Source organism: Somniosus microcephalus, chromosome 2, assembly GCF_052327205.1.
Source record: "Somniosus microcephalus isolate GS21.2 chromosome 2, FLI_Smic_1.0, whole genome shotgun sequence".
Taxonomy (NCBI): domain Eukaryota; kingdom Metazoa; phylum Chordata; class Chondrichthyes; order Squaliformes; family Somniosidae; genus Somniosus; species Somniosus microcephalus.
Window position 1 is genome coordinate 3,482,236 of NC_140988.1, and position 24,322 is coordinate 3,506,557.

At 53.4% G+C, this 24,322-nt stretch overlaps 1 protein-coding gene across 4 annotated transcripts in view; it reads left to right on the forward strand.

Annotated features, from left to right (window-relative positions):
* Positions 1-669: 669 nt before the first annotated feature.
* LOC147122495 (protein phosphatase 3 catalytic subunit alpha) overlaps positions 670-24,322 on the forward strand; it is a 408,075-nt gene continuing 384,422 nt past the window's right edge. For 2 of the 4 annotated variants that reach the window (XM_086005811.1, XM_086005840.1), the window contains exon 1: positions 671-867. In XM_086005811.1, the coding sequence (XP_085861937.1) occupies positions 816-867 (52 nt within the window). In that variant the 5' untranslated portion in view covers positions 671-815. Of the gene's footprint in view, positions 868-24,322 lie in introns of all 4 variants that reach the window. The other 2 variants (XM_086005830.1, XM_086005820.1) reach the window with 2 other exon arrangements.

The following is a 24,322-nucleotide window of genomic DNA, read 5'->3' on the forward strand; positions in this document are numbered from 1 at the left end:
TGAGCTGGCCAATGGGGCTGAGGCTAGGCTGGAGCTGGCCAATGGGGCTGAGGCTAGGCTGGAGCTGGCCAATGGGGTTGAGGCTGGGCTGGAGCTAGCCAATGGGGCTGAGGCTGGGCTGGAGCTGGCCAATGGGGCTGAGGCTGGGCCTGAGCTGGCCAATGGGGTTGAGGCTGTGCCTGAGCTGGCCAATGGGGCTGAGGCTGGGCCGGAGCTGGCCAATGGGGTTGAGGCTGGGCCGGAGCTGGCCAATGGGGCTGAGGCTAGGCTGGAGCTGGCCAATGGGGCTGAGGCTAGGCTGGAGCTGGCCAATGGGGCTGAGGCTAGGATGGAGCTGGCCAATGGGGCTGAGGCTGGGCCGGAGCTGGCCAATGGGGCTGAGGCTAGGCTGGAGCTGGCCAATGGGGCTAAGGCTAGGCTGGAGCTGGCCAATGGGGCTGAGGCTAGGCTGGAGCTGGCCAATGGGGCTGAGGCTAGGCTGGAGCTGGCCAATGGGACTGAGGCTGGGCTGGAGCTGGCCAATGGGACTGAGGCTAGGCTGGAGCTGGCCAATGGGGCTGAGGCTGGGCCTGAGCTGGCCAATGGGACTGAGGCTGGGCCTGAGCTGGCCAATGGGGCTGAGGCTGGGCCTGAGCTGGCCAATGGGGCAGGCTGGGCTGGGCTGCGGTGCTGGGTTAGTGTGAGAGGGAGCGGGAGGAAGGCTCGCCCACACTGTGCCCGCGCCCCCACACCGTTTATTTTATTCGATTTGATTTCTTTGCCTGTCGCACAGCCATTGCCGCTCGCCTGCACGGTGCACCGCCCTGAATGTGGACATGTCCGAGAAGGACGCCAAGCAGCCCTCTACCACCGAGCGGGCGGTGAAATGTGAGTACGCGGGCGCCCGGAGCGCCCGGCCTGTCCCTGGGACTGGGGGGAGGCAGGCAGGCTTCACAGCCCGGGGATCCGGCCTGGGCTGAGCGAGGAGCCGGGGCTCGGTGCCGGGGATCCGGCCTGGGCTGAGCGAGGCGCCACGGGTTACAGTGTCTCCAGTGCGGGATACAGTGTATCGGGGCGGGATGGTAACATTGTTGCGGCGGGGATTGTGTTACATTGTTGCCGGATTTTGTCACATTGTTGCCGCGGCCGAGGGCCCGGGGACTGCGGAGGGGAGCGGGCTGAGCCGGGCCGGGCTGAAGAGGCTGCAATCCAGCCGCTGTCGCGCCCACCTTGCGGGCTTTGCCCCCTCGGAGAGCCGGCAGGTTGCAGCAAGTGTCTCCTCGGGAGCGGAGACTCGGCGCCTCCTCGCTCCCAGCGGCGGCTGTGTGGCGAATGCGGGGCTCTCGCCGCTCTGGCCTGCCGGCTTGAGGTGGTGTTTGTTGTTTTGTGTGAAATGCAGAGAACGATTTCCCCATCGCGGAGGGCATTGTGTGGGCGGGGGATCCAGGCTTCATTTATTGGAGTTTTGCTCCGCCATGAGAAATATCAATAGAAGTCAACGCCCCTCTGCCCCCTGGCACTGCCCCTCTGCCCCCCTGGCGCTGCCCCCCCCCCGGCGCTGTCTCCCTCATCACCTCCCATGTCTAGCCACAGATACCCCTCCTCTCCCCCATAGCGCCGGGACAGACATTCCCTGGAGTCCCGAACCCAACTCCACCTAGTCTGCAGGGAATGTGGTAATTCACACCCCAGGATCACCCTTTCCCTTCCAACAACAGCATGCATTTATATAGCGCCTGTAATGTAGCAAAACATCCCAAGATGCTTCATGGGAGGTTAATCTGATCAAATTTGACACCAGACCACCGAAAGAGATATTAGGGATAGTTCACATAAAGCTTGGTCAGATGTAGGTTTTAAGGAGCGTCTTAAAGGAGGAGGGAGAGGCGGAGAGGTTTAGGGAGGAATTCCAGAGTTCGGGGCCCAGGCAGCTGAAGGCACGGCTACCAGTGGTGGAGCGATGGAAATTGGGGATGCAAGACGCCAGAAATGGAGGCGCGCAGAGATCTCGGAGAGTTGTCGGGCTGGAGGCGGTTAGAGAGATGGGGAAGGGGTGAGGCCATGGAGGGATTTGAACAAGAGGATAAGAATTTTTTTTTAAATTTGAGGCGTTGCTGGACTGGGGGCCAATGTAGGTCAGCGTGCTTGTGGGTGATGGGTGAACAGGACACGGGGCAGTGAGCACAGGGGGTGATGGGTGAACGGGACTGGGTGCGAGTTAGGATACGGGGCAGTGAGCACGGGGTGATGGGTGAACGGGACTGGGTGCGAGTTAGGACATGGGGCAGTGAGCACAGGGGGTGATGGGTGAACGGGACTGGGTGTGAGTTAGGACACGGGGCAGTGAGCACGGGGCGATGGGTGAACGGGACTGGGTGTGAGTTAGAACACGGGGCAGTGAGCACGGGGTGATGGGTGAACGGGACTGGGTGTGAGTTAGGACACGGGGCAGTGAGCACGGGGTGATGGGTGAACGGGACTGGGTGTGAGTTAGGACACGGGGCAGTGAGCACAGGGGGTGATGGGTGAACGGGACTGGGTGTGAGTTAGGACACGGGGCAGTGAGCACGGGGTGATGGGTGAACGGGACTGGGTGCGAGTTAGGACACGGGGCAGTGAGCACGGGGTGATGGGTGAATGGGACTGGGTGTGAGTTAGGACACGGGGCAGTGAGCACGGGGTGATGGGTGAACGGGACTGGGTGCGAGTTAGGACACGGGGCAGTGAGCACAGGGGGAGATGGGTGAACGGGACTGGGTGTGAGTTAGGACACGGGGCAGTGAGCACGGGGTGATGGGTGAACGGGACTGGGCGTGAGTTAGGACACGGGGCAGTGAGCACGGGGTGATGGGTGAATGGGACTGGGTGTGAGTTAGGACACGGGGCAGTGAGCACAGGGGGTGATGGGTGAACGGGACTGGGTGTGAGTTAGGACACGGGGCAGTGAGCACGGGGTGATGGGTGAACGGGACTGGGTGCGAGTTAGGACACGGGGCAGTGAGCACAGGGGGAGATGGGTGAACGGGACTGGGTGCGAGTTAGGACACGGGGCAGTGAGCACGGGGTGATGGGTGAACGGGACTGGGTGTGAGTTAGGACACGGGGCAGTGAGCACAGGGGGCGATGGGTGAACGGGACTTGGTGTGAGTTAGGACACGGGGCAGTGAGCACGGGGTGATGGGTGAACGGGACTGGGTGTGAGTTAGGACACGGGGCAGTGAGCACAGGGGGTGATGGGTGAACGGGACTGGGTGTGAGTTAGGACACGGGGCAGTGAGCACAGTGGGTGATGGGTGAACGGGACTGGGTGTGAGTTAGGACACGGGGCAGTGAGCACGGGGCGATGGGTGAACGGGACTGGGTGTGAGTTAGGACACGGGGCAGTGAGCACGGGGTGATGGGTGAACGGGACTGGGTGTGAGTTAGGACACGGGGCAGTGAGCACAGGGGGTGATGGGTGAACGGGACTGGGTGCGAGTTAGGACACGGGGCAGTGAGCACAGGGGGTGATGGGTGAACGGGACTGGGTGTGAGTTAGGACACGGGGCAGTGAGCACAGTGGGTGATGGGTGAACGGGACTGGGTGTGAGTTAGGACACGGGGCAGTGAGCACAGGGGGTGATGGGTGAACGGGACTGGGTGTGAGTTAGGACACGGGGCAGTGAGCACAGGGGGTGATGGGTGAACGGGACTGGGTGTGAGTTAGGACACGGGGCAGTGAGCACAGGGGCTGCTGGGTGAACGGGACTGGGTGTGAGTTAGGACACGGGGCAGTGAGCACAGGGGGTGATGGGTGAATGGGACTGGGTGTGAGTTAGGACACGGGGCAGTGAGCACAGGGGGTGATGGGTGAATGGGACTGGGTGTGAGTTAGGACACGGGCAGCCGAGTTTTGGATGAGCTGAAGTTTAGAGGGTGGAACGTGGGAAGTCGGCCAGGGGAGTGCTGAAATAGTTGAGTCTGGAGGTAACAAAGCATGGATGAGGATTTCTGCAGCGGATGAGCTGAGGCAGGGGCGGAGACGGGCGATGTGGTGGAGGTAGGCGGTCTTGGTGATTGAGAAGGTAATGGGGTCGGAAACTCTACTCGGGGGCACATGGGCCACCGAAGTTGCAAAACAATCTGGTTCAGTCTCTGTGGCCATGGGGGCTGAAGACTATGCCTTCGGCCTTCCCAGTGTTTAATTGGAGGAATTTTCGCTGATCAGCAGTGGATGTGGGGGAAGCAGTCTGACAGAGCTAGGTGGCGACAGCGCACATGTGGAACCTGACGTGATGTCTGGGTGATGTTGCCAAGAGACAGCATGTAGATGAGGTGGTGGGGGGGGGGCGGGGCGAGGGCAAGGTTAAGGTTTCATCCTTGGGGGACTCCAGAGGTAATGGGGCAGGACTAGAAGTCATTGCAGGAGATCCTCTGGGCTGTGACTGGATAGACGAGTGGAACCAGGGAAGTCCCACCCAGCTGGACAAGGGAGGAGCGGCTTTGGAGGAGTATGGTGCCAAGCACGTCAAAGGCTGCCGAAGGTCGCGAGGAGGGACAGTGCACCATGGTCACAGGATGTCATTTGTGACTTTGATTAGGGACGTTTCAGGGCTGTGGCAGGGGCGGAAACCTGAGTGGGGAGGTTCAGACATGGAGTCGTGTGGAAGATGGGCATGGGTTTGGGAGGCGACAACATGTTGAAGGATTTGGGAGAGGAAAGGACGGTTGGAGATGATCGTTTGCAAGGACCGAGGGAACCACATGACTCCTGGGGTCTACAATAATCACTTGCTCCATCACTCCTTTGCCCTCCCCTCTCTTTTACCCCACCCCCCAAAACCCAGGATAATCTGAAACCCAGTAAGCCAGCCTCAACAGTACAATGTGAATGGTACTATGGACAGTTAATAGTCTGCAGTGACTAGGCTAAGACCTGGGAATGCTCCCTCATCGAGATCCTGATCTTAATTCTGCTTTCTTGTGTACTGACCAATGACAGTTTTTAGGCCGGGAACAGGTCACCTGCCTGTTCTCTTGTCTAGAGAAAGGTGAATGTTCTGTGCAAGAAAATAAACCCCCAAGGAACTACTTTTCTTCGGCAGCACCTCCCAAACCCGCGACCTCTTCCACCTAGAAGGACAAGGGCAGCAGGTGCATGGGAACACCACCACCTCCAAGTTCACCTCCAAGTCACACACCATCCTGACTCGGAAATATATCGCCGATCCTTCATCGTCACTGGGTCAAAATCCTGGAACTCCCTCCCTAACAGCACTGTGGGAGCACCTTCACCACACGGACTGCAGCGGTTCAAGAAGGCGGCTCACCACCACCTTCTCAAGGGCACTTGGGATGGGCAATTAATGCCAGCCTTGCCAGCGATGCCCACATCGTAAATGAATAAAAATAAATGACTGGCCTCCGTCGCCTACCCCAATAAAGGCCAAATTAAACCATCCTCTTGAGAGATCTGCTGATCAAGTCTCCAGTCCCGACCCTTCAGGAGCGATAGCACGAACCCACCTCATTATCTCTCGGGCTGTAATCCATCGCAGTGTTCACCCTCTTGCCCTATTGAGTCCCAGCATTGCGACACCACAAAAACCACTTGACTTCCTACAGTGACCATTTCCGAGGGCAGTTAGGGGGTCATGCACAGTCCAGACAAGGACGGCAGATTTCCATCCCTAAAGGACATTGGTGAACCAGATGGGTTTTTACGACAATCCGCTAGCTTTTTATTCCAGATTTATTAATTCACTGAATTTAAAGCTGTGGTGGGATTTGAACTTGGGTCTCCGGATCATTTGTCCAGTCCTCTGGATTACTGGTCCAGTGATATCACCACTCTGCTACCATACCTCATATTAAAGTGTGTGTATGTATGGGGTGTACAGGAAGTGCAAGCCTTTACTTGTGAATTTAATGCATTATATGTTGTGTACTTGCTGAATTCATCATTTGAAATGTATCTTTATACGCAAAAAACCTCCTGTGCTTTTTAAAATTAAATTGCTCACTTCAAGTTATACGATAATTTTGTATTTTTTTTATACAAGGAAAGACTTTAGCTTTTAATTTTAATTCAATCGCTAGTAATTATTTCACAAGTTCGCTGTGATCACATCGCCATTCTTAACCCTTCTAGTGTGCATTGTGCACGTGAGCAACGTGGCACCGAAACAGATTCCAAAACAAAACTGCTCGATGATTTTCACAGCACATTTTTAATTTTTAAAAACTACCACAGTCAGTAGCTGAAAATGGCGTGAAGTTAAAACATTGTAAATTATTTGAGCTTTGCTCTTATTTTTTTCTGATGCCCCCCCCCCCCCACCAATTGCCGCCTTAATCTAGCTGTGATGTGTTCAATACAAACAGTATGTTGAGTTTAGAAGAATGAGAGGTGATCTCATTGAAACAGACAAGATTCTGAGGGGGATTGACAGGGTAGATGCTGAGAGGCTGTTTCCCCCCTGGCTGGAGAGTCTAGAACTAGGGGTCACAGTCTCAGGATAAGGGGTCGGCCATTTAGGACTGAGATGAGGAGAAATTTCTTCACTCCGAGGGTGGTGAATCTTTGGAATTCTCTGCCCCAGAGGGCTGTGGATGCTGAATCGTTGAGTATATTCAAGACAGAAATCGATAGATTTTTGGACTCTCGGGGAATCGAGGGATATGGGGATCGGGCGGGAAAGTGGAGTTGAGGTCGAAGATCAGCCGTGATCTTATTGAATGGCGGAGCAGGCTCGAGGGGCCGAGTGGCGGAGCAGGCTCGAGGGGCCGAGTGGCGGAGCAGGCTCGAGGGGCCGAGTGGCGGAGCAGGCTCGAGGGGCCGAGTGGCGGAGCAGGCTCGAGGGGCCGAGTGGCGGAGCAGGCTCGAGGGGCCGAGTGGCGGAGCAGGCTCGAGGGGCCGAGTGGCGGAGCAGGCTCGAGGGGCCGAGTGGCGGAGCAGGCTCGAGGGGCCGAGTGGCGGAGCGGGGCTCGAGGGGCCGAGTGGCGGAGCGGGGCTCGAGGGGCCGAGTGGCGGAGCGGGGCTCGAGGGGCCGAGTGGCGGAGCGGGGCTCGAGGGGCCGAGTGGCGGAGCGGGGCTCGAGGGGCCGAGTGGCGGAGCGGGGCTCGAGGGGCCGAGTGGCGGAGCGGGGCTCGAGGGGCCGAGTGGCGGAGCGGGGCTCGAGGGGCCGAGTGGCGGAGCGGGGCTCGAGGGGCCGAGTGGCGGAGCGGGGCTCGAGGGGCCGAGTGGCGGAGCGGGGCTCGAGGGGCCGAGTGGCGGAGCGGGGCCGAGTGGCGGAGCGGGGCCGAGTGGCGGAGCGGGGCCGAGTGGCGGAGCGGGGCCGAGGGGCCGAGTGGCGGAGCAGGCTCGAGCTCCTATCTTCTATGTTTCTATGTGCGAGTGTACTCACGACTGACATTTGCAATGAGATGCTCAGTACCACCTGTGGAAAATGGGGAGGAGCTGGGAGTCAATGAGAGGAAAATCCTGCCTGGTGCTTTGAGGAACTGCCCATCTCGCCCTCCACATGCAGAAGGAAGATGAGTGATTGCTTTTCAGTGAGTTGTGCTCGATATGCGCAGTTGTTGTCCTGGCCAATATTTATCCCTTAACCAATCTTATGAAAACAGATGACCTGATCATTTATCTCCTTGCTGTTAGTGGGTTCGTGCTGTGCACAAATGGCTGTCGCGTTTCCTAGATTACAGCAGTGACTACACTTCAAAAATACTTCATTACCTGCAACGGCTTCTCTTCCCGCTCCCGCATCGTTACCTCTGGTGTCCCCCAGGGATCGATCCTTGGCCCCTCCTATTTCTCATCTACATGCTGCCCCTCGGCGACATCATCTGAAAACACAGCCCCAGTTTCCACATGTCCGCGGACGACACCCAGCTCTACCTCAGCACCACCTCTCTCGGCCCCTCCGCTGTCTCTGAATTGTTAGACTGCTTGTCCCAGCATCCAGTTCTGGATGAGCAGAAATTTTATCCAACTCCAAGACAGAAGCCATTGTTTTCGGTCCCCGCCATAAAACCCATTCCCTCGCCACTGACTCCATCCCTCTCCCCAACATCTGTCTGAGGCTGAACCGCACTCCTATTTGACCCTGAAATGTGATTCCGACCACATTTCTTCACTGAGGGTTGTGAACCTTTGGAATTCTCTGCCCCAGAGGGCTGTGAATGCTGAGTCTGAGTATATTCAAGGCTGAGATCGATAGATTTTCGGACTCTCGGGGAATCGAGGGATATGGGGATCGGGCGGGAAAGTGTAGTTGAGGTTGATGATCAGCCGTGATCTTATTGAATGGTGGAGCAGGCTCGAGGGGCTGAATGGCCGACTCCTGCTCCTAATTCTTATGTTCTTGTATCCACACCATCACCAAGTCCGCCTATTTCCTCCTCCACAACATCGTCCGACTCTAGCTCTGCTGCAGCTCACCTGCTGAAACCCTCGTCCACGCCTTTGTTACCTTTAGACTTGACCATTCCAACAATCTCCTGGCCGGCCTCCCACATTCCACCCTCCGTAAACTTGAGGACATCATAACTCGCACCAAGTCCCGTTCACCCATCACCCCTGTGCTCACTGACCTATATTGGCTCCTGGTCCGGCAACACCTCGATTTTCAAATCCCTCCATGGCCTCGCCCCTCCCTATCTCTGTAATCTCCCTCCAGCCCCACAACCCCCCGAGATCTCTGCGCTCCTCCAATTCTGACCTCTGGAGCACCCCCGATTTCCTTCGCTCCACCATTGGCGGCCGTGCCTTCAGCTGCCTGGGCCCCAAGCTCTGGAATTCCCTCCCTAAACCTCTCCGCCTCTCTCTCCTCCTTAAAACCTCCCTCGTTGACCAAGCTTTTGGTCACCTGTCCTAATATCTCCATATGTGGCTCGGTGTCAAATTTTGTTTGATAATCGCTCCTGTGAATCACCTTGGGACGTTTTACTACGTTAAAGGCGCTATATAAATACAAGTTGTTGTAAAGCAAGCTCGTGAAAGGCGCTACAGAAATGCAAGTCTTTTTTTAAATATTACTTATCTTTGACATCTCAATTTTTTTAAAGAAATATATTGAATTGTTTTGTATACTGTTGTTATTGATTTACTTCAGTTTGTGTTTCCTCTAAAGGCCAGATATCCCCGATAACACTGGCATTAGACCAGTGCAGCGTGGTTTTATCTTGATGCCGCGTAGGCTTTCTTAAACTGCCACACCACCACCACAAACCGGCGCCTCCGTTTCATCTCTGTAAATATTGTCAGCACGTTGGGACTGCAGGCCCACTTCTGCTTTATACTTTTTCACTTGCAGCTCTTGAATTCCTGTTGATTGGCGGACGCCTCTCGCTCTCTTCACTCTAAAGATTGCCAATTTAGTGCTGCATTTGGGGCAGTGTTAATTGCCCCATTGGAGCTGGATCGGAACTGCACAGACAGACTTCACCTGCAGGGCTTTCTCAGTCTGCACCAGAAGCACCTTTAATGCTGTCTGTCTAACCCCATTGTGTTATCTTCTCAGAGAAACATAGAAGATAGGAGCAGGAGTCGGCCATTCGGCCCCTCGAGAGTGCTCCGCCATTCAATGAGATCATGGCTGATCATCCAAATTCAGTACCCTGTCCCTGCCTTCTCCCCACATCCCTTGATCCCTTTAGTCTTAAGAAATATATCCAACTCCTTCTTGAATATATTTAATGAATTGGCCTCAACTGTCCTGTGTGGTAGAGAATTCCACAGGTTCACCACTCTCTGGGTGAAGAAATTCCTCATCTCTGTCCTAAATGGCTTACCCCTTATCCTTAGACTGTGACCCCTGGTTCTGGACTCCCCCGCCATCGGGAACATCCTTCCTGCATCTAGTCTGTCTAGTCCTGTTAGAATTTTATAAGTTTCAATGAGATCCCCTCTCATTCTTCTAAACTCTAGCGAATATAAGCCTAATCGACCCAATCTCTCCTCATACGTCATTCCTGCCATCCCAGGTATCAGTCTGGTGAATCTTCGCTGCACTCCCTCCATGGCAAGAACATCCTTCCTCAGATAAGGCGACCAAAACTGCACACAATACTCAAGGTGTGGTCTCACCAAGGCCCTGTACAACTGCAGCAAGACATCCTTGTTCCTGTACTTGAAACCCCTCGCTATGAAGGCCAGCATACCATTTGCCTTCTTAACCGCCTGCTGCACCTGCATGCTTACCTTCAGTGACTGGTGCACAAGAACACCCAGGTCTTGTTGCACTTCCCCTTTTCCCAATCTATTGCCGTTCAGATAATCTGCCTTCCTGTTTTTGCCACCAAAGTAGATAACCTCGCATTTATCCACATTATACTGCATCTACCATGCATCTGCCCAACCTGTCTAAATTGTACTGGAGTTTCTCGGCATCCTCCTCACAGCACACACGCCCACCCAGCTTTGTGTCATCTGCAAACTTGGAGATATTACATCTAGTTCCCTCGTTTAGATCATTAATATAATATATATTGTGAACAGCTGGGGTCCAAGGACCGATCCCTGCGATACCCCACTAGTCACTGCCTTCCATTTGGAAAAAGACCCGTTTATTCCAACTCTTTGCTTCCTGTCTGCCAACCAGTTTTCTATTCAAGTCAGTACCATACCCCCCCAATCCCATGTGCTTTAACTTTGCACGCTAGTCTCTTATGCAGGACCTTATCGAAAGCCTTCTGAAAGTCCAAATACACCACATCCACTGGTTCTCCCTTATCTATTCTACCAGTTACATGTTGACTTTGTCCGATCCTGTCACTGTTTTCCAAGTGCTCTGCTATTACATCTTTTATAATGGACATTAAGGAGTTGTGCACACATTTTGATATTCTACTAACAATGAACTATCAGATGAGATGTATTTTTCTTTTGTAGAACATTCAAACTGACCGTAGCCCAAAGGTACGGTTTTGTGACTGAAATGTGTTGGAGATATTTCCGTTCATGTCAGCAACAGAGGAGCAGGAGGAGGCCAGTCAGCCCCTCGAGCCTGTTCCGCCATTCAATGAGATCATGGTTGATCTGTATCTGAACTCCATTTACCCGCCTTGGTTCCATAACCCTTAATAGCCTCGCCCAACAAAAATCTATCAGTCCCAGTTTTGAAATTTTCAGTTGACCCCCAGAATCAATGGCTTCCACTACCCGTTGTGCAAGGAAATGCCTCCTGACATCACCCCTGAACATTTTAAGGTTTTGCCCCCTTGTTCTGGACACTCCCCCCCCCCCCCCCCCCCCCCCAAAACCACCACCACTCCCGGAAAGAGTTTTCTCTCTCTACCCTATCAATTTAGAATCATAGAATGGTTACAGCACAGAAAGAGGCCATTCGGCCCGTCGAGCCCGTGCCGGCTCTCTGCAAGAGCACTTCAGCCAGTCCCACTCCCCGCCCTTTCCCCGTATCCCTGCAAATATTTTTCCTTCAGGTATTTATCCAACTCCCTTTTGAAAGCCATGAATGAGTCTGCCTCCACCACCCTTTCAGGCAGTGCATTCCAGATCATAACCACTCGCTGCGTAAAAACGTTTTTCCTCATGTCGCTTTTGGTTCTTCTGCCAATCACCTTAAATCTGTGTCCTCTGGTTCACGACCCTTCCGCCAATGGGAACAGTTTCTCTCTATCTACTCTGTCCAGACCCCTCATGATTCTGAACACCTCCATCAAATCTCCGCTCAGCCTTCTCTGCTCCAAGGAGAACAATCCCAGCTTCTCCAGTCTATCCACGTAACTGAAGTCCCTCATCCCTGGAATCATTCTCGTAAATATTTTCTGCACCAATTTGTTTCATCACCTTAAACATCTTGATTACACCAGTCCTTAATCTTCTATAGTCCGTGTTCCTGCTCCTCCTGTAGGCTGATCTGTATCTTTTTCTTTTATTGGTCCCTGGGTTGTGGGTGTCGCTGGCAAGGCCACCATTTGTTGCCCCTCACTAATTGCCCTTCAGAAGAGTATCTTCCAGGTAGCAGCACTCTGGGCTATTTTGAAGAACCTGACACGCTGGCGAGGTTTCCCTTGGGGCTAAGTACGATTGCAAAAAGCAATTGCAGTTTATTTTGGTGACTTAGTGCAGTTACTGGCTTCTGTTGTTTTTAAAATTGAAAACCAAGCATTGGCAGTTCGCTCTGAGATACTCCGTCGATCAGGGTGCTGTGTACACAACAGAAACACCAGCAAAACTGCTTCAAACCATGAGCGCACCAGTTGTGGTGCGAGCGAGCACCTTTTGTGTCTGGGACACGGATTGAACCCCAGTCGAGATGATCTGTTGGGATGACTGTTTCCTGCACCCTGTTGTTCTGAAATGTGTCCTGAATCTGGCCATGCTGGTCAGACACAAGTCTACAGTGTAAAATGACACTCAAAGTTGGCACACAGCTTGGCCCACCTCTGGTTATTGAAGGCATTGTTTGATTTGATAGATGGCAGACACCCCCTGTTGCACCATCCAAAGGTGAAAGGGGGTTAAGTGTACCCTTTGGGCAGCCTTCAATGATGGTGCTTTGTAGAGGCTACATGTGGGATGCAGGATGAACCCCTCGAGACCGTTTTACTATGTTTAAGGTGCTATATAAATGCAAGTTGTTAGACTGATTGCTGTGGGGAGTGAGGGGCAGTCTCACTGGGCAATAGGGATGTGCTTCTACAGTTGGGACTAAGGCACATTTGGGTGAAATTCCTCCTGCTGATTTGAAAAAAAGATAAGAAAGACTTGCATTTCTATAGCGCCCTTCACAACCACTGGACATCATAAAGCGCTTTACAGCCAAAAGTGTGGTCACTGTTGTAATGTAGGAAATGCGGCAGTCAAATTGCACACAGCAAGCTCCCACAAACAGCAATGTGATAATGACCGGATAATCTATTTTTAGTGATGTTGATTAAGGGATAAATATTGGCCCCAGGACTCGGGGAGAACTCCCCTGCTCTTCATCCAATAGTGGCCATGGGATCTTTTACGTTCACCTGAGAGCGCAGACGGGGCCTCGGTTTAATATCTAGTCCAAAAGATGGCACCTCCGACAGTGCAGCGCTCCCTCAGTACTGCCCCTCCGACAGTGCGGCGCTCCCTCAGTACTGCCCCTCCGACAGTGCGGCGCTCCCTCAGTACTGCCCCTCCGACAGTGCGGCGCTCCCTCAGTACTGCCCCTCCGACAGTGCGGCGCTCCCTCAGTACTGCCCCTCCGACAGTGCGGCCCTCCCTCAGTGCTGCCCCTCCGACAGTGCTGCCCCTCCGACAGTGTGGCGCTCCCTCAGTGCTGCCCCTCCGACAGTGCGGCCCCTCCGACAGTGTGGCGCTCCCTCAGTGCGGCCCCTCCGACAGTGCGGCCCTCCCTCAGTGCTGCCCCTCCGACAGTGCTGCCCCTCCGACAGTGTGGCGCTCCCTCAGTGCTGCCCCTCCGACAGTGCGGCCCCTCCGACAGTGTGGCGCTCCCTCAGTGCGGCCCCTCCGACAGTGCGGCGCTCCCTCAGTGCTGCCCCTCCGACAGTGCGGCGCTCCCTCAGTGCTGCCCCTCCGACAGTGCGGCGCTCCCTCAGTGCTGCCCCTCCGACAGTGCTGCCCCTCCGACAGTGCGGCGCTCCCTCGGCGCTGCCCCTCCGACAGTGCGGCGCTCCCTCGGCGCTGCCCCTCCGACAGTGCGGCGCTCCCTCGGCGCTGCCCCTCCGACAGTGCGGCGCTCCCTCGGCGCTGCCCCTCCGACAGTGCGGCGCTCCCTCGGCGCTGCCCCTCCGACAGTGCGGCGCTCCCTCGGCGCTGCCCCTCCGACAGTGCGGCGCTGCCCCTCCGACAGTGCGGCGCTGCCCCTCCGACAGTGCGGCGCTGCCCCTCCGACAGTGCGGCGCTGCCCCTCCGACAGTGCGGCGCTCCCTCGGCGCTGCCCCTCCGACAGTGTGGGTGCTGCCCTGGGAGCATCAGTCTGGATTTAGTGCTCTAGTCTCTGCAGTGGGACTATGAACTCAGACGAGTGTGCTAACCAGTGAGCCACAGCTGACAGCCAGCTGAACATTTAGACCACTGCCGAACTTTTTTTTTAAAAAGAAAGTTGAAGAGTGTTCATTTTTCTTTTTCTTTTTTACGTGGCGAGTTGTTGTGATCTGGAATGTGCTGCCTGAAAGGGCGGTGGAAGCAGATTCAATAATAACTTTCGAAAGGGAATTGGATAAATACTTGAAGGTGGGAGGGGAATTTGCAGGGCTCTGGGGAAAGAGCAGGGGGGAGTGGGAGTAATTGGAGAGAATCTTTCAAAGAGTCGGCACAGGCATGATGGGCCGAACGGCCGCCTCCTGTGCTGTGAGATTCAATGTGATGTCTGTATTTGACTGTCACTTCATTGGTCTGGTCTGCAGTACTCACAACATCGAATCTGTGAATAGAATTGACTTTCTCTGGGGCCTAAGGGTTTGGGCCGAGATTGTGCCGCTAGGATTTGCCGCAATGTTGAGAGAGAATGCCGTGATGGTGGGAAGGAGGGTAGCCGGAACATGGCTGATGAGGCACATTAGACCGTCGGTGACCTTTTTGGGCTCGAGCTACAGCATGGTCTGTGATAACTTTACGCTGCAAGAGCTGCTGTGTGTTAAATGTGAACAAGACCTTCCAGCTCTTTCACTATTGAAAGATGTGCGATTTTCAAATCCGGGACGGAGTCTTGTTAAATCCACCTGGCGTGTGTTTCTGGGGTGCAAGAAGGGAAGTGAGCGTGCGGTCGGTCTTGATTTTTTTATCTATCGATTGTACTCTTGCTCGACCCCATACTGGCTGGGACTGTGTAAATCACACCGCACAGGAGGAGGCCGTTCGGCCCATCGTGCCTGTGCCGGCTCTGTGAAAGAGCTCTCCAATTAGTCGCACCTTGGTGTGGGGGGGGAGGCAGAAATGAGAACACAGCTCTAATTTTACATTTATAAAATCTAACGACCAAAACGATTGTTAGCGGTAGAAATCCTGTCTGATTTGTGTATTGAAGGGTCGCTGCTGCCTTTGTGACGCAACGATTTTCAGGAGACATTGAAAATGTAGTGACCAGTTCAAGGGTGGGTGCAAGGCAAAGCGCCTCCTGATTGGGACAGTGCACGTGCACACCGTCAATAAAACATTTCAAACAACAACTTGCATTTTTAATCATTCCTTTTGCTGTGGGGGGGAAAAAAGCTTCCCCACGTGCTTCATAAAAGTATCAGGAAAATGTGGACCTCAAGCCAAAGGAGGATATATTGGGGCTGGGGGGAGGAGAGGGGGTGGGGATGTGACCAAAGGCTTGTTCAAAGAGGCTTCTTTCCGTTTGGGTCTTAAAGGAGGAGTGAGAGGCGACTGGCTTTTAAGGGAAGGTGAGGCTATGGAGGGGAGGGGAGACTGGGAGATGTGAAGGGATTTAAACACAAGGAATTGCTGGTGGAATAACGAGTGGGTTCTTTTTTCGGAGCTATAATGTCTCGGAAGCTGGGTTTGTGATTACAAAATCGAAAGCTCTTATTGAAGAATGGAATTGGATGAGCAGCAAGAAGGCAATATTAAATGGAGCAAAGCAAAGCTCTACTGTCCCTGGAGAGACGGCAATTGCCCACGTGAGCCAGAGTAGACCAGGATTTGAGATGAGCAAGGCTGTAGTTTCGGAGAATAGTTTTGCCGATGGTCCGTGAGGCCAGTGCACGCCACGTGTGGTATAATTGGCCCAGACATTCGGGTCGGGGGCTTCCCGTGGGTGCAAGCCCCCGACCTGCACTTGCCTAGTGCGCCAGCCGTTGTGCTGTGGGCCCGCGTGGGATTCCGATCCTGGGCCTGCTCCAACTGCCGGCGCGCAGTGCTTGCGTATCCCAGGGGCGCAGTTAGTTGGATGCATCCCCTGAGATCACGTGGGCCATGGAGAGCCAATGGTAGCAGGGAATCTGTATTCATAGACTTGACAGGAAGGGCTGTCAAATCTATGAATACAATTCAGCCCCAAAACATAACACAAACTTCAAATACATTTTAAAAAATCACATTTTTAAAATAAGTATAAATTACATAAATTTAAATTATTGTTTAAAATAGTTATTTTTTGAGAATTTATTACAGTTTCTAATGGGGCTAAAAATAAACTTACCTTTCTTTAAAGTATTTAAAAATAATAAACCTGTGGAAAAAATGTTTTAATTTTACTTAATTCACCACTTACCTTGTTAAAAGCAGGCCTTGCGACTGCTTTTTAAAAGCATAGCTCCTGGAGACTTACCCATCCGGAGAAACCTGCAAAAAAAACTGGAAGTTCCAGGCGTACGCGCTGCCTCTCCGGCGCACGCGTTCGACCTGTGAACCCCTTCCTTTAAGGGAACGGAAGTTCCGGTTTCCCGCGCATGCGCAGTGCATGCAGGAAACCGGCACTTTCGTTGGGCTTACGGTTGAGTACCCCGTGTGTACTCACCCGTGGAGACCTGAATTTCTGGGCCGATGTTTCATGGAGATTGGCTTCAATATAATTGTCACAAAATTGGTGCCTTTTTTCACTTGAGCTGCGAAGGTTGGAAGGAAGGATCTCGAGGGTTCAGATCCATTGGTTGATAGGTTGGTAGTAAGAGGTCAGGGACTGAGAATTAGCACTGCAACAGCACCCTGCATTTATATAGCGCCTTTTAACGTAGCAAAAAGACTCGAACAGAGAACGGGGGGAGAGCGAGAAGAAGTGTTTTCACACACGCAGGGCTGTTGGACCATGGAATGCTTCACCATTAGTGGCTATTGAGGCAGAGATTATAACTTTAAAACTGCTTCTACGATGTGGGGGAACGGGCGGGGGAGTCGACAGCTTTCTGGAGATGACGCAAGTGGTCTCCTCCTCTGATGTAATTTTTATGATTCAAGAAGTGGTGCTTCCTGAGATGAACCAATTCTCCCTGTCTGGACGGGGTGTTGTCTAGACGGGGTGTTGTAATGTTCGACTAGGATTTTGGTGCGAACTGAAAGAGCTATTGGATGAATATGATGGCTTCCTTGGAGCCTGTAGCAGCCTAGAAGCACAATACAGTAAAAGAAGACTTGCATTTCTCCCGCGCCTTTCACGACCACTGGACGTCCCAAAGTGCTTTACAGCCAATGAGGTACTTTTTGAAGTGTGGCCACTGTTGTAATGTAGGAAACGTGGCAGCCAATTTGCGCACAGCAAGCTCCCACAAACAGCAATGTGATAATGACCCAATAATCTGTTTTAGTGATGTTGATTGAGGGATAAATATTGGCCCCAGGACACCGGGGAGAACTCCCCATCTCTTCCAATAGTGGCCTTGAGATCTTTTATATCCACCTGAGAGAGCAGACGGGGCCTCGGTTTAACTTGGCGCTCCCTCAGTACCGCACTGGGAGTGTCAACCTGGATTTTCTGCTGAAGTCCCTGGAGTGGGACTTGAAGCCACTCCTTCTGACTCGGGTGTCGCTCTGTACCAGGTGCCCCCATTAGTTTGGAAAGGGGCGGGTCCCACTGTGGGATAAAGAGGGTTCTCGCCACCCTAAACATGTGTAAAATATCACGTGGATCTACTGCAGCCTGCTCTGGTTCCGTGGAATCTAGCCCAACAAAATTATGTAATTTAAGGGGAAAAAAACCCTGTAAACTTAGCAAAGTCATTGCGAATGTGCGCCATCTGCCTCTATCCTGACCTCTGACCTGTTTGGAGAAGCTGTGTGTGAGAGAAGCGTTTCAAGGAAAAGGGATTATTTGAAGAGTAGACCAAAAGACAACAAAGAATGAACTTGGGGATTTCTGTAGCGTCTCATTGTTGGGATGTTAAAGTGCTTCACTTGCAATGAAGCACAGTCTCTTATGCAAGATACATGGCACCAAATTTACATACAAGCTCTCACAAACAGTAAATGATAGGAATGACCAGATAATCTGTTCTCTGATGTTGATTGAGGTAATATTGACCAGGACACCAGGAGAATCCCCCACTTCTCTCCTAATAGTACCGTGGGATTATTCTTTTACCTCCACAGGCAGAGAGGGTTTTTTTTTTAAGAAACATGTATCTTATCCAAATGATGGCACCCTCACTAATCCCCTCAAAAGAAAGAAAGGCTTCCATTTCTACAGCGCCTTTCACGGCCACCGGACGTTCCAAAGCGCTTTGCAGCCAATGAAGTACCATTTTTTGAAGTGTAGTCACTGTTGGAATGTGGGAAAGGCGGCAGCCAATTTGAGCACAGCAAGATCCCACAAACACCAATGTGATAAATGACCAGATAATCTGTTTGTGATGTTGGTTGAGGAATAAACATTGGCCCCAGGACACCGGGGAGAACTCCCCTGCTCCTCTTCGAAATAGTGGCTGTGAGATCTTTTACGTCTACCTGAGAGAGCAGATGGGGCTTCGGTTTAACGTCTCTTCCGAAAGACGGCCCCTCCGCCAGTGCAGCGCTCCCTCAGTACTGCCCCTCCGACAGTGCTGCGCTCTCTCAGCACTGCCCCTCCGACAGTGGGGCGCTCCCTCAGCACTGCCCCTCCGACAGTGGGGCGCCCCCTCAGCACTGCCCCTCCGACAGTGCGGCGCTCTCTCAGCACTGCCCCTCCGACAGTGGGGCGCTCCCTCAGCACTGCCCCTCCGACAGTGGGGCGCCCCCTCAGCACTGCCCCTCCGACAGTGGGGCGCCCCCTCAGCACTGCCCCTCCGACAGTGGGGCGCCCCCTCAGCACTGCCCCTCCGACAGTGGGGCGCCCCCTCAGCACTGCCCCTCCGACAGTGGGGCGCCCCCTCAGCACTGCCCCTCCGACAGTGGGGCGCCCCCTCAGCACTGCCCCTCCGACAGTGGGGCGCCCCCTCAGCACTGCCCCTCCGACAGTGGGGCGCCCCCTCAGCACTGCCCCTCCGACAGTGGGGCGCCCCCTCAGCACTGCCCCTCCGACAGTGGGGCGCCCCCTCAGCACTGCCCCTCCGACAGTGGGGCGCCCCCTCAGCACTGCCCCTCCGACAGTGGGGCGCCCCCTCAGCACTGCCCCTCCGACAGTGGGGCGCCCCCTCAGCACTGCCCCTCCGACAGTGGGGCGCCCCCTCAGCACTGCCCCTCCGACAGTGGGGCGCCCCCTCAGCACTGCCCCTCCGACAGTGGGGCGCCCCCTCAGCACTGCCCCTCCGACAGTGGGGCGCCCCCTCAGCACTGCCCCTCCGACAGTGGGGCGCCCCCTCAGCACTGCCCCTCCGACAGTGGGGCGCCCCCTCAGCACTGCCCCTCCGACAGTGGGGCGCCCCCTCAGCACTGCCCCTCCGACAGTGGGGCGCCCCCTCAGCACTGCCCCTCCGACAGTGGGGCGCCCCCTCAGCACTGCCCCTCCGACAGTGGGGCGCCCCCTCAGCACTGCCCCTCCGACAGTGGGGCGCCCCCTCAGCACTGCCCCTCCGACAGTGGGGCGCCCCCTCAGCACTGCCCCTCCGACAGTGGGGCGCCCCCTCAGCACTGCCCCTCCGACAGTGGGGCGCCCCCTCAGCACTGCCCCTCCGACAGTGGGGCGCCCCCTCAGCACTGCCCCTCCGACAGTGGGCGCCCCCTCAGCACTGCCCCTCCGACAGTGGGGCGCCCCCTCAGCACTGCCCCTCCGACAGTGGGGCGCCCCCTCAGCACTGCCCCTCCGACAGTGGGGCGCCCCCTCAGCACTGCCCCTCCCGACAGTGGGGCGCCCCCCTCAGCACTGCCCCTCCGACAGTGGGCGCCCCTCAGCACTGCCCCTCCGACAGTGGGGCGCCCCCTCAGCACTGCCCCTCCGACAGTGGGGCGCCCCCTCAGCACTGCCCCTCCGACAGTGGGGCGCCCCCTCAGCACTGCCCCTCCGACAGTGGGGCGCCCCCTCAGCACTGCCCCTCCGACAGTGGGGCGCCCCCTCAGCACTGCCCCTCCGACAGTGGGGCGCCCCCTCAGCACTGCCCTCCGACAGTGGGGCGCCCCCCTCAGCACTGCCCCTCCGACAGTGGGGCGCCCCCTCAGCACTGCCCCTCCGACAGTGGGGCGCCCCCTCAGCACTGCCCCTCCGACAGTGGGGCGCCCCTCCCTCCGGAGCACTGGAGTAGGAAGCAGTGGTCCTGTAATTTGTTTTTTGGGTGCGCGGCCCATTCATAGTTTCGTGCATGTGCAAAATGTTACGTTTGAAAAGCTAGTCAGCGGCCCCGCAGCTTAGAGGGAACGTTGGTAGGAAGTGTTTTCAAATTTATCTTAAAAGCAGTATATCACTCAACCAGATCATTTAAATAAACCTCCGACCCTCTCTTTCTGTGCGAGTGCCGCATTATATTGTGCATGTGCATAGCTGTAACATTTCATTTTTGACTGCAAAGATTTGAAATTTGACCAAAACCATGGGTAAAACGTCCAACCCTAAACCTATTCGAGTGACCCTAGTTGCTTCATACCCATTACTTGCCACAGCACATCCGGGAACCAGAATTCCCGACCAGTTATTGGAGGAAATCTTTGGATGAGTCAATGCATACTGCTGTTGCCAACTTCCCCTGTTTCTGATTTGAGTGTGTGTGAGGTAAAGGCCACCTGAGAATGCAGATGGCAGATAAAGCTATAGAGGAATTAAAACCACATTGTGATCTTGGTTTGTTTTTATTACAAAGTTATCTTGATTTTGCTGCACGATGATGTAATTTTTGCTCATAACACTAAAATGGCAGGGCCCAGAGTATGTCAGTCGGAGCCTCATACATGGGAAGAATTTGCATTTATAGAATGACTTTCGTGTCCAATTAATTATTTGTCTCGCAGTTGTTTTGTAGGTAAGTATGACGAGGGGTTTCAAACCGGAATGAGATGAATTGCCAGGCAATCGGGTTGGCCAGGCCATGGGGAGGATTCCCTACTCTTCAGATAGCGCCATGGATCTTTTATGTCCACTTTAACAGATCAGAGCAAATCTCTGTTTAAGATCTCGCCTGAAAGACGGCACCTCTGACAACCCAGCACTACGCGGATGTGTCAGCCTAGATCATGTGCCCAGGTGAGAGTCCTACTGTTGAGCCAAGCTGACTTAAAAATCAGAGAATCATAGAAATTTATGGCACAGAAGGAGGCCATTCGGCCCATCGTGTCTGTACCGGCCGACAAAGAGCTCTCCAGCCTAATCCCACTTTCCAGCTCTTGGTCCGTAGCCCTGCAGGTTACGGCACTTCAAGGGCATATCCAAGTACTTTTAAATGTGATGAGGGGTCTCTGCCTCTATCACCCTTTCAGGCAGTGAGTTCCAGACCCCCACCACCCTCTGGGGGGGAAAAAAGTTCTCCTCAACTCCCCGCTAATCCTTCTACCAATTACTTTAAATCTCTGCCCCCTGGTTATTGATATGGATTATTGAAGATAATTCATTGCCCCCTATTTTTCTTGTTTTGCACCAGAGTTTTGTCTCCATAATATGCCATTGATTGTTAATGTCTTTGTTACATTTTATTGAAGTCAGACAATCTATTCAATAATCCGAATGGTTGTGTAATTTTTTTCAAGGCATTTTGTTCTAACTGGTGAACATACTGCATCTATCTTAACATGGTCTATCTGGAATGAAAAGTTAACATGCAAGTTGATTAAAAAATTCTCCTTGTTTTCAAATTGCTCCTTGGCCTCGTCCCCCCCATCTCTGAAATCTCCTTCAATCCCACAACCAATGTTCCCTGTAAAAAAAAAAATTCCGAGCCACCGCGGCCCATTCAAAATGCCGTGCATGTGCGGTTTTTTCTATTTGAAGACTGGCAAGCCGGCTGCGCGGGACCCCTGGAGCGCTGCATGGCCAAACAGCGAACAGGGATATCTCTCTACGTGGCTCTGTGTCAAACTTTTTCCATCCATTGTTACCTCTAGACTTGACTAATCTCCTCCAGTCCCACAACCCCCCCCCCCCCCCCCCCCTCCAGCCCCTGAGATCTCTGCGCTCCTCCAATTCTGCCCTCTTGCGCATCTCTGATTTTAATCGTTCCACCATTGGCAGCAGTGCCTTCTGTTGCCTCGGCCCTAAGCTCTGGAATTCCCTCCCTAAACCTCTCCACCTCTACACCTCTCTCCTCCTTTAAGACTCTCCTTAAAACCGACGTCTGTGACTGAGCTTTTGGTCACCTGTCAATGTCTCCTTATGTGGCTCGGTGTCAAATTTTGTCTGATAATCGCTCCTGTGAAGCACCTTGGGACGTTTTACTACGTTAAAGGTGCTGTTTTAATGCAAGTTGCTGTAAGCTAAAATATTAGAGGTCTGTGTCTGTGTGTCTGTCTCCATTGGTATGACTTTTTGCTGAATAAAACCTGAGGCGCTCAATGGTCTGCTTTATCACAGAAATCACAGAAACCTCACAATACAGATAGAGGCCATTTCGGCCCATCGAGCCTGCACCGACACATATCCCTCCCAATCCCCGTAACCCCTACACCAACACATATCCCACCCTATCCCTGTAACCCCACGTATTTAATCCCCCTAACACTAAGGGTCAATTTTTATCATAGCCAATCAACCTAACCCGCACATCTTTGGACTGTGGGAGGAAACCGGAGCACCTGGAGAAAACCCACGCAAACACGGGGAGAATGTGCAAACTCCACACAGACAGTCACCCGAGGCCGGATTCGAACCCGGGTCCCTGGCGCTGTGAGGCAACAGTGCTAACCACTATGCCACCGTGCTGCCCCTTTAGCGGGATGTGAGTTATTCCTGGGTCTGTCCCAAAGAAATGAGATTGAAGAACATTCCAAATTAGGAGCATCGAATATCGCACTAGCCATAAACGATAGTGATCTTCAGCTACAGTGCTGATTGGGTTACGCCAGCTGTATGCCAGTGCCTCCATTCCTCACCACTTTTATTTCAGCCATTTTTATCATTTCCATTATATTGTCCAGGCAAACTTTCAAGAAGTAATTTTTTTAAAACATAAAGCAATGGGGAAAAAAAAGTTCTGAAATGTTGAAGGTGCCGAGTGGGCCGTTGCTCCAAAGTCAAGGTTGGCAGGTCGGTGCCAGGAATGAGCATTAGCTACCAGTTCTCCCCTGAGGATTGCAGTGAGTGAGACTCCGTTCACAGCAATCAATAAGAGTTCGGGTCATTTTCAAAGTAATTTTTTTAAATTAAGAGTTTCATGGTGAAATTGAGGCTCGGCACACTTTCATGAGTAACTACACAAAATGCAGTAGTACACAGTGGACCATTGGCGGCCGTGCCTTCAGCTGTCTAGGCTCTGCAATTCTCTTCCCTAAACCTCTCCGTCTCATCACCTCGCTTGGCTCCTTAAAGCCTCCCTCTTTGACCCAAGCTTTGGTCGCCTGTCCTAATATCTCCTTATGTGGCTCGGCGTCAAAACCTTGTCCGATTTACGCTCCTGTGAGGCGCCTCAGAAGGGAGCTGTATAAATTCAAGTTGTTACTGGGAGTTTAATCGTGTGTGCATTTTTCCTTTTATCTCCTACTTCCCCCCCCCCGCCACCCTGAGCTCCTGCCTTATTTAGGGTCCTGTGCATCATTCCTGAGACCAGGGGAAGCTGCTGCTCTGTTTGATGCTCGGGAGCTGGTCGCTGAGAAGTGCAATTGTTTATCCTATTTATTTTCTGAAAAAACACTGGCGCCTGATGAAAGTATAACTTGTGTCCAAGGCAAATCTCCCCCCTTGTAAATATTACATAGAACTTACGGCACAGAAACAGGCCATTTGGCCCAAGCCGGCCTTTGTTTATTTTTTGGTTCTGTGTTGGTCGATATGAAACAACAGATTCCCTGCTGGGATTCCATTAATAAAGAGATGGTCCGTGTGCTGCCCATGCTTCAGAAGCAGTTTTCTCGATGCAAATTAATCTCTAATGCAATTGCAGTGGGACTGATCTGTAATTAAAAGATTTATTCTGTGGGTCACCTCTATGGATGGGGAAACAATTGAGGCAGCTTTCCAGTCCGTTGGTAATCTTTTGCAATCTTAGGAGTCTTGAAAGCTATTTTAAAGAGTGCCCAATCTCAGGAGCACCTTTTATCAATGATGACATGTGGCCAGTTGCCTCAAGTTGAGCTAGAGGGCATTTGGATATCTTTGCTCAGTAAGAGCAATTTCTTTATCAAGGCATGTTCAGCCAAGAAACCAGGTAGTATTGAGCAAAAAAGACTTGCCTTTTAATGTAGAAGAAATGACTCTCTTGTCCCTGATGTTTTTCTACTCTGACCAGTTAAGTAACATCATCTTGTAGTGTCAGCCATGGCTCAGTGGGCAGCACTCGAGCCTCTGAGTCAGGAGGTTGTGGGTTCAAGTCCCACTCCAGGGACTTGAGCACAAAAATCTAGGCTGACACTCCCAGTGAAGTACTGAGGAGCGCCGCACTGTCGGAGGGGCAGTACTGAGGGAGCGCCGCACTGTCG